The 11147-nt window shown below is 43.1% G+C and overlaps 2 protein-coding genes across 2 annotated transcripts in view; both read right to left on the bottom strand.

Moving 5' to 3' along the window:
- adcy1b (adenylate cyclase 1b) overlaps positions 1–1398 on the bottom strand; it is a gene marked incomplete at its 3' end in the record, with an annotated part of 89316 nt that extends 87918 nt beyond the window's left edge. The window contains exon 1 of the mRNA XM_053681843.1: positions 1–1398. This exon is cut by the window's left edge and continues 1123 nt beyond it.
- Positions 1399–1955: 557 nt separating this feature from the next.
- Positions 1956–3290, bottom strand: LOC128633108 (keratin-associated protein 10-6-like). The gene has a single exon (XM_053681842.1). The coding sequence runs from the start codon at positions 3288–3290 to the stop codon at positions 1956–1958; it is 1335 nt and encodes a 444-aa protein (XP_053537817.1).
- Positions 3291–11147: the final 7857 nt, after the last annotated feature.

Genomic DNA, 11147 nt, shown 5'->3' with positions numbered 1-11147 from the left:
CCCCCCCAACCACTGTATTCTCCCACGTAATTCACACACACCGTTCACACTGGTGTCACGTGTTAATCTGGGTCTCTGCGGAACATAAATGGGCGTTTCCCAATCAGTGGGCGTCTTCAGACCGGACAGGCGTTCTTCAACCATCCAATCTACTACTGTTAGGGTTAGGGTTAGGGTTATCTTAACAAATCAGGTTAAGAGTTTGAAAAACGTCCAATAATTTGAAAACGCTTTTTTTTGTTGTTGTTGTTGTTGTTCTGCAGAGACACCGTACTCAGGGCATGACATGGAGCAATGCTCCTTCACATCTTTTCCACGTGACCGCATATCACTCTGTTGTATTATAATGAGTAAGAGAGTGCTGCACTGCAACAGTTACAAGCTACAAGTGTACAGCTGAGAGTAGACACAGCTGCACAAGACCACAGTCATGCGCAATAATACATTCTTCTCTTATTTTACGAGTTCATGAAATAATCCTTACATTAATCACATTTAATCACATGTTATACTGTTGTATCAGTGTAAACAACAACAACAACAACAACAACAACTTTTCCCACATATCGTCAGTACATTCCAAAATAAAATCTGTGCAAAAATACAGATCATAGCAGACTTTACATTTTTGTTATTCAGAGATATTTAAATAAAATATTAGAAAACACAGCTAAATAATATCAGAACAGTATGAAATGAAATCAGGATACGACAGCTCCAGGATCCCTGGTTCGACCCTGCACTCGAGTTACCCTCTCACACGTTCTCCCTGGGTCCGTGTGGGTTTCCTCTGGGTTCTCCGGTTTCTTCCACCTCCCTTTAACACGCCAGAAGGTGTACCGGCGACGATAAATTGCCCTTGTGTGTGTGTGTGTGTGTGTGTGTGTGTGTGTGTGTGTGTGTGTGTGCGTGGGTGCATGGTGCTCAGTGATTGACTGGCATGTGATCCAGGGTATATTCACTGGGTAATTAAATCATTCATTCATTCACTCAGTCACAATGCATTCATTCATTCCTTCATTCCTTCATTCATTCATTCATTCATTCATACATACATTTAATAACACAATCATTTTTTAAATTCACTTCTTAATTTATTCATTCATTCTCTCGCTCATCACTGATTCATTCATTCATTCACTTATTCATTCATTCATTCATTCACTCATCCAGTTATTCATTCATTCATTTGTGTATATATATATATTTAACAAAATAATTCACTTATTAATGGAATTATTTATCCATTCATACACACATTCATTCATTCTCTCGCTCATCACTGATTCATTCATTCATTCATTCACTTATTCATTAATTAATTAATTCACTCATACAGTTATTCGTTCATTTATTCATTCACTTAATTATTCATTTATTAATACACTCATCCATTCATTCATTTATTCATTTGTATATATATATATATATATATATATATATATATATATATATATATATATATATATATATATATATATATATATATAAAACAAGATAATTAATTTATTCACTTCTTAATGGAATTATTTATCCATTCATACACACATTCATTCATACACACGTACATATATTGATTAACACAGTAATTCATTTAGTCACTCATTAATTAAATTCATTTAATTCATACACACACACACACACACACACACACACACACACACACACACACACATATATATATATGAACACAGTCATTCCTTTACCCACTCATTAACAAAATTCACTCATTTATTCACTTATTCATTACTTCACTCATTCAGTTATTCATTCATTCATGTGCTCATGCATTCAGTTACATTTTCATTCACTCATTCGTTCACTTATTAACACATTCAGTCGTTCAATCATTCATTCACTTGTTTATTCATTTATTAACACACTCCTTCATTCATTTATATATTTATATATATTATATATAAATAATTCATTTATTCACTTATTAACTGAATTATTTATCCATTCCATATCCATTTATCCATAGGAACACAGTGTAGGGACACAGTGTAGGGACACAGTGTAGGGGCACAGTGTAGGGACACAGTGAAGGGACACAGTGTAGGGACACAGTGTAGGGACACAGTGTAGGGACACAGTGAAGGGACACAGTGAAGGGACACAGTGTAGGGACACAGTGTAGGGACACAGTGAAGGGACACAGTGAAGGGACACAGTGTAGGAACACAGTGTAGGGGCACAGTGTAGGGACACAGTGAAGGGACACAGTGTAGGGACACAGTGAAGGGACACAGTGTAGGAACACAGTGTAGGGGCACAGTGTAGGGACACAGTGTAGGGACACAGTGAAGGGACACAGTGTAGGGACACAGTGTAGGGACACAGTGAAGGGACACAGTGTAGGGACACAGTGAAGGGACACAGTGTAGGGACACAGTGAAGGGACACAGTGTAGGGACACAGTGTAGGGACACAGTGAAGGGACACAGTGTAGGGACACAGTGTAGGGACACAGTGAAGGGACACAGTGAAGGGACACAGTGTAGGGACACAGTGTAGGGACACAGTGTAGGAGCACAGTGTAGGGGCACAGTGTAGGGGCACAGTGTAGGGACACAGTGAAGGGACACAGTGAAGGGACACAGTGTAGGGACACAGTGTAGGGACACAGTGTAGGGACACAGTGAAGGGACACAGTGTAGGGACACAGTGAAGGGACACAGTGTAGGGACACAGTGAAGGGACACAGTGAAGGGACACAGTGTAGGGACACAGTGTAGGGACACAGTGAAGGGACACAGTGTAGGGACACAGTGAAGGGACACAGTGTAGGGACACAGTTTAGGGACACAGTGTAGGGACACAGTGTAGGGACACAGTGAAGGGACACAGTGTAGGGACACAGTGAAGGGACACAGTGTAGGGACACAGTGAAGGGACACAGTGTAGGGACACAGTGTAGGGACACAGTGAAGGGACACAGTGTAGGGACACAGTGTAGGGACACAGTGTAGGGACACAGTGAAGGGACACAGTGTAGGGACACAGTGAAGGGACACAGTGTAGGGACACAGTGAAGGGACACAGTGTAGGGACACAGTGAAGGGACACAGTGTAGGGACACAGTGTAGGGGCATAGTGTAGGGACACAGTGTAGGGGCATAGTGTAGGGACACAGTGTAGGGGCATAGTGTAGGGACACAGTGTAGGGACACAGTGTAGGGGCATAGTGTAGGGACACAGTGTAGGGGCATAGTGTAGGGACACAGTGTAGGGACACAGTGTAGGGACACAGTGTAGGGGCACAGTGTAGGGACACAGTGTAGGGGCATAGTGTAGGGACACAGTGTAGGGACACAGTGTAGGGACACAGTGAAGGGACACAGTGAAGGGACACAGTGTAGGGACACAGTGAAGGGACACAGTGTAGGGACACAGTGAAGGGACACAGTGTAGGGGCATAGTGTAGGGACACAGTGTAGGGGCACAGTGTAGGGACACAGTGTAGGAGCACAGTGTAGGGGCACAGTGTAGGGACACAGTGAAGGAACACAGTGAAGGAACACAGTGAAGGAACACAGTGAAGGAACAGCGTGTAGGAACACAGTGTAGGGACACAGTGTAGGGACACACACTTACCCCTTTAATACACACACTCATCAAAAATAACAGTCCACTGGATCTGTCAGGAAAACCCTCTGCTGTTGGGTCCTGCCTAAATCCCAAAAAGTATACCCGAACACAAAGAACATATGAAGGAGGCTTTTTGTGTGTGTGTGTGTGTGTGTGTGTGTGTGTGTATATACGTAAAACTTCTAATGTGAACAAAGTCATGACAACGCTAAGCATGGACGCCTAATCACCATAAACAAGCTGTCATGCGTTTGTGAGAGGGATTTACAAAGTATCGAAATAATCGTCAATGAAAAGTCTCATACATTTGCACATTGTCTCCAGGAAACACGATATAACGAGCGTGGATCGCTCTGTATTCGTGTTCGGCCACGCCTTGTGTGTGTGTGTGGGGGGGGGGCGATAAAAATGTCCTGAGATCGGAAACACCGGAGGACGTAATGAGATCGTGAGATTGAACACAGGGTGTAAATACGCCGTTAAAGCCTTTAGTGTGGTGTGTTCTAGCAGGACAGCTACGTGTGCACTCTTTCATTCTCACTGTAGTACCGGATTGGGAATTTCACTCTCGTTGACTTCAGGTGGCGCATTTAAAGGATACTATAAATAATCCCTGCACTTCCAAAGGTGTGAAATAGCGAGGAAGGAAAAGAGAAAGACAGGTGGATGTGTGTGTATACTATTTATTTATTTATATATATATTTTCCTTTCTGGTTCAAAGACAGAACAAAGAATGAGAGAGAAATAATTATGTTTTTTTTTTGGGTTTTTTTTGACATTTGTATTTTATTGGTGTCAAATGTTGTGAAATATAATATATACAAATGCGTTCGACAGGAAGCGCTCCATTCTTTTAGTCGTCTTACTTCTGCGACCGCGTAATAACGGAAGCCCAAAAACGCAGCGTCAGGTCCTCTGGACGCGTCCGAGCAATCAGACACGGCCACGTCAGCGCGAGTCGGTTCGCTGACTGGGATGACGAAAAGAAACAAAGCGCCGTGATTAATCTCTTTCACGCCGCTGACAACAGCAGCGCGTAACCCGAATGCTTTCGGTCAGCACTACGGCTTCGTCGAGGAAATTCGTCTGAATCAAAAATACCGATAAAAACTTGTGCGACAAAAACCTAACACTCCACACACCCACACACACACACACATTTATCAATATCTCCTTACAATACGATTGGAATTCACCTCAGTTATGAGTAACGTGCTTGGGGTTGTGCTGTTATAGGAAAATAATCACGGATGAAGTTGTGTCATTGTTAACACCCTGAAGTTGATTATTTTCCAATAAAAGCATGTCGTGTAGTGTGTTATTCGTCTTATAACACCGCCGCCATTTGTCAACGAGTACGACTTTTTATCCGTTTGCAGTTACATTTAATGTTTGCAAAAACACGGTGCTTCCTATTAGGAGCAGTCCTAGGAAATTGTTCCTCTCTGATCCTTGCGGCCGAAAGAAACATCCGATTTTGTTGCGCTTTTCGGAGAAAAATTTTAAAAACCATTCGATGCTCGTCGGTAAACGAGAGCTTTTAGCTGTATTCTTGTTTAGCTGTATTCCGAAAAGGGCTTGGGATGAACGCGTGTTGTGATGACGTCACATGGCGCATTTTGGCCCGAATCTGCGGAAAGTCCACGGAAATTTTGAGAAATCGCAAGCGTGTTGTGGCATTCGCTTGATTTTGTGTTCATTTCGGCGATCGCAAAAATCGCTACATCCTGGAGGGACTGATTAACAATACATATATATACATATATATATATATATATAACAAATAAACAACAACTACAGACTACAGACTAACAGTTACCCCCGGAAACTTTGCACCTGCAATTGTTCAGAAACCCTGTTACTAAATAAACATGTACTTTTATTATGAAATTTTCACGCTTTTTTTTTTTTTTTTTTTTTTTTTTACACACACAAATCTTTACTAGGTCAGAGCCGAAGAGAAAACAAGACAAAAACAAAGAAACGACGCAGACTGTGAAGAAAGAGAGCGCTTGGTAACCCTGACACCGCTCCGAGTCCAGCAGAAACTCCAGCACGACCCCCTGCCGCGTTCAGCAGCCGCATCGGAAACCTGGGAAACCTGCGGCGGATTCAGAATCCCTGCAGCGCTTGGTCTTCGTGGTTAACCTTCACACAGCACTCACAGCACACACACACACACAGAGCGTGAACAGCTGAGTCATCACGCCTCCTCACAGAGCCAGAGATCATCACATCGTCACTGTCGCTCCTGGTGCTAGTCTTACACGCACGGGTAAAACGCAGTTAATTACCTTCTCCAACACAGGCGCGTGCTCAGAACTCTGAGACCATGTATAACAGCTCGTTTAGAAGCTGCGCTAATGAGTTACGAGACCAACAGCTGCGGTTGGACACGAGTTTACACACGCAGCGCCCCGCACTGCGTCCGGAGAAGACTCGATAACGGCTTCATATAGACAAGAGATTATAAGAACCATTCGTGATTAACTCTCTGTCTCTCTCTCTCTGTCTCAGTCTCTCTCTATGTGTGTGTGTGTGTGTCTCATACTGTGTCTCTCTGTCTCAGTCTCACTCTTTGTGTGTGTGTGTGTGTGTCTCTCTCTGTGTCTCTCTCTCTGTCTCACTCTTTGTGTGTGTGCTTCTCTCTCGCGGTCTCACTCTTTGTGTTTGTGTGTGTGTGTCTCTCTCTGTCTCTCTCTCAGTCTCACTCTTTGTGTGTGTGCCTCTCTCTCGCAGTCTCACTCTTTGTGTTTGTGTGTGTCTCTCTCTGTGTCTCTCACTCAGTCTGACTCTTTGTGTGTGTGTCTCTCGCTGTGTCTCTCTCTGTTTCTCTTTGTGTATGCCTCTCTCTCTCTGTCTCGCTCTTTGTGTGCGTCTCTCTCTTTCTGTGTCTCTCTCTCTCTGTCTCACTCTTTGCATGTCTCTCTCTCTCTCTCTCTCTCTCGGTCGCTCTGTGTGGGTGTCTGACGAGGTCCATCCTTTCAAATGGAAGATGGTACAGTGGTGTTTTTGGGCTGGCTGGCATTTACGACATGCCGCATACCACCTGCGAACATCAGGGTGTCACAGGGTCTCTACACGCAACTGCTCCAAAGGAAAATCCCTCCCCACTCCCCACTCCCCACTCCCCGTGTCCTCCTGACCCAGTGCAGGCAGCCTGATGGAACACTGATCCCGTAGAGGCCCGGTTGGGAGGCATGTGATGAACTGCTCCACCAGTGCCAGATCAAGAATTCCTTCTGCGTCTTGTTCCTCAGCCAGCATCCACAAGCGAGTCCGCGCACTGCTGGACAAAGACAAACAGGCAGCTGACCACTGTGAGTTCAGGACCCAGAAGTGTCATCACTGGTCCTCTGTGGTCCTGCCTCATGGTCTAATACTCCAGCAGCTGCTGTGTAGAGATAAGTCAAATAATACACCAAATAAATACACATAAATGCTCATGCAAACTCATTCTGAAATACATCCTCCATAGGACGACGTGTTGCTCAAAGATATGAAGAAAGACAGCGAACAGATCTTATTACGCTTACAGCCTGGCTGTGTGTTTCACATATTCAGCGTTTGTCGTATTTTAAGCCCTTTGTTTCCCTCAAAAACACAATGAGCCACGGTGCTAAATGATCAGACACTTTCATGTGGCGAGTCCAGCTGAGCAGTTTGGAGCTTGTGTGGGTTTTTTTTGTTTTTTTTGTTTTGCTAAGATATATTTTTAAAAAAAAACCTACCTCACCAGACATTTAAGCTTTTAAATGTAGATATTGAATTCCCCATTTACACAGTGAGAAAGTCTTTTCATTCTATTTTTACCGGCTGAATGAAAGGCACAACAGAGGAGGTAATCACGTAAGAGCCATTTATTTATACACAGTGGAAACCAAATCCAGTGACGGTGGTATATCTCTGTACTGTAGTGTGTGAAGGTACTACATATAAAATGAAGTCCAGATAGCGGAACATTCCTTAGATGTGTCCTTTTTTCTTGATACATTTCGTAGCAATAGAGCATTACACACACGTCAAAATCAGTCGCTGGAATAGATAATACAGCTTAAAAAACTCAACAACAACAAAAACCCCAATAAAAACCGTTATAGAATTTGTAATGGTTATAACGGGAATTGTATTGCTTTTAAGGGAAACTGTAATGGTCCCTTCTATTGGTGGTATGTTATGTCTAGTGGATACTATTATACTGTTGTACATGATTGGGACAAAAAGAAGGAAAAAAAAATAGTATGCTGTTGTTTCAGAAGAAATCAAATGCAAATCACATCCACCAGGTGGAAAAGCCAGTTCACTGAAGGGGAAAGGACGGGACAGGCGCGCGTTCTCTCTCTGTTCTGACATTGTGTCTAGGTGAATTTTGATTTGTGAATCCTTGCATCTTGTGAGCCAATTAAAAAAACAAAAAACAAACAAGACTGCTTGTTTGATTGAATTATCAGGCATTTCACACACAAAGTACTTTACATACCTAAAAGCTTTTAACACCTACGTAACTAGATTTATTGCAATGACGTCCTGTTTATTCTTTTCGCCTGCTACGATTTTCTTTTTAGCGATGTTGACGCCTCCGGGTTTAACGCCTTTGTAAAGAATAAAGTCCGATCTGACCGACTGGAGCGTTTTCAGAGATGCTGCAGCCAACGTGTATCACACCATTATTGAGGAGTATGGGTCGATCATCACCCACATGTTATTATGAAGACAATAATAGTATTTCCACAGCAGAAAGGTCTGAAACATCACAGAGGTATGAGCCTTACTAAGAGCAAAAGGAGCAGGTCATTGGATGAGAAAGTGTTTCCAACTCCAGACTGAAAGCAAACAATCGGGGAAGTGACGCTAAGGCAAGAGAGACTGGAGGGTAATTTTAGAACCTGTTCCATATCTAAGAACCATTAACGCAAGATTATCCATATCGCATCAGGGGTGGACGAATCAATAGCCCAGACGCCTAAGACAAAAACGATTACATATCCGGGTTATTCATTATATATTCCTACGTACCCGGCAGACAAGTAGGCTCCGTAGGCTAGCAGTCACTAACGAGGAACATTTGCTAATGACTTCTTACAAACTGTTTGTTATTTAGTGTGCACCGTGTACATATTCACCTCCTTCAACGCATGTTTCCCACATTATGGAGAAAAATCAATATAGTACTCATAGTACTCTATAAAAATCAATATAGTACTCACCCCCATTACTGTGAAACCTCTACATTAGTTCATTTGCCAATACGAAGTGACATCATTTGAAAGTTGAACAGAACATCCCATAATCTTCATACATACACTTGTTCCTGAAAGAACCCAGCATTTCGAGAACCTACCTAAGCAAACATCATGAAGACAAATGACAATGTCTGGGGCAAAGTTCTGGGAATTAGGATTGGTCATTAAAAAAACATATATATATATGTATATATATGGCAGCCTAGAGGACTCTGCCTAGAGGAGGCCATCCACCAAATGTCAGTGACTGGATAAAGAAGGGATTAGTCAGAGAAGAACTCAAGAAGTCAAGGGCAGTGTTGGTTGGTGTCAGGGGATACAGTAATGATGCCACTCCCCATAACCTAGACAGCGTGGTTACAAATGATTACTCGATGCTTAAATGAAGATATGATATGGTAAACATGTATTTCCTTTCCATTTATGTACAAGTTTTAACACAGTGTTACTCAGCAGGGATGTTTCTGAACTTTCGGTTTTCAATAAAGCGACATCCTGCGGTGCGATGGGTTGGCACGCCATCCAGGGTGTTCTCCCGCCTTGTTCCCCGGGATAGGCTCCAGGCTCCCCTGTGACCCTGTGTAAGATGGAAAATGGATGGATGGACAAAGTGACATCCAACAATCATACTTCTCAAGTTGCTGAGCACGAGCAGGGTTGCCAGGTCTCAGCAAAATTGTCCATCCCAACTACAACTCAAAAAAGTTTGTGAATTGGAAAAATAGAAGCTATCTGAGAACTATCTCAAATTAAACGGCGCTAATTTGTTGGCTCTAAAACAGCACTGGCAAAGATGAACACCTTCTCCCTCTACATTGGTGGCTGCACCGTACCCTACTCCACTCACGTTAAGAGCCTTGGTGTCATTTTAGATAGCACTCTCTCCTTCGCTGCACATGTAAACACTATTTCACGCAGTGCCGTTTTCCATCTACAGAACATTGCGAGACTACGCCCATCCCTCACTCAACACAGCACAGAAGTCTTGGTCAATGCTTAGGTTACATCCCGTATTGACTACTGCAATCCCATCCTGTCTGATATCCCTAATAATCTACTTCACCGGCTCCCTATAATCCAAAACGCTGCAGCAAGGATCATTACATGCTCCAAATCAACCATCCATGTAACACCTCTGCTCATCCATCATCACTGGCTTCCTGTTGCCTATCGAATTCAATTCAAAACTCTGCTTCTCATATTTAAGGCCCTACATAACCATGCTCCCACTCACCTCACTAACCTCTTAGAGAACTACACACCTCCTCGCTTACTGCGATCCTCCTCAGCAGGTCTACTAGCAATACCAGACACGAACTTTCACACCGTGGGTGGAAGAGCCTTTAGTCACATTGCCCCTGAGTTCTGGAATTCACTTCCCCATCACATGCGCAACTGTGAATCCGTTTCAAAAGTTCTTTAAAAACTCATCTCTTCAGGCTTGCATGTCTTCTGTGACATGGTTACATAAAACTTAATTATAATATGTGTTTTAGTATTTTAGTATAAGATTGTATAATGTATATATATGCATATGTATAATTGTGTATATACAGTATCTCACAAAAGTGAGTACACCCCTGACATTTGTGACAACACTGAAGAAATGACACTGTGCTACAATGTATAGTAGTGAGTGTACAGCTTGTGTAACAGTGTAAATTTGCTGTCTCCTCAAAATAACTCAACACACAGCCATTAATGTCTAAACCGCTGGCAACAAAAGTGAGTACACCCCTAAGTGAAAATGTCAAAATTGCGCACAATTAGCCATTTTCCCTCCCCAGTGTCATGTGACCTGTTAGTGTTACAAGGTCTCAGGTGTGAATGTGGAGCAGGTGTGTTAAATTTGGTGTCATCGCTCTCACACTCCCTCATACTGGTCACTGGAAGTTCAACATGGCACCTCATGGCAAAGAACTCTCTGAGGATCTGAAAAAAAGAATTGTTGCTCTACATAAAGATGGCCTAGGCTATAAGAAGATTGCCAAGACCCTGATACTGAGCTGCAGCACGGTGGCCAAGACCATACAGCGGTTTAACAGGACAGGTTCCACTCAGAACAGGCCTCGCCATGGTCGACCAAAGAAGTTGCGTGCACGTGCTCAGCGTCATATCCAGAGGTTGTCTTTGGGAAATAGACGTATGAGTGCGGTCAGCATTGCTGCAGAGGTTGAAGGGGTGGGGGTCAGCCTGTCAGTGCTCAGACCATACACAGCACACTGCATCAAATTGGTCTGCATGGCTGTCGTCCCAGAAGGAAGTCTCTTCTAAAGATGATGCACAAGAAAGTTTGCTGAAGACAAGCAGAC

Source organism: Ictalurus punctatus, chromosome 7 (assembly GCF_001660625.3).
Source record: "Ictalurus punctatus breed USDA103 chromosome 7, Coco_2.0, whole genome shotgun sequence".
Lineage (NCBI taxonomy): Eukaryota > Metazoa > Chordata > Actinopteri > Siluriformes > Ictaluridae > Ictalurus > Ictalurus punctatus.
This window is presented reverse-complemented; position numbering and strand designations above follow the sequence as displayed.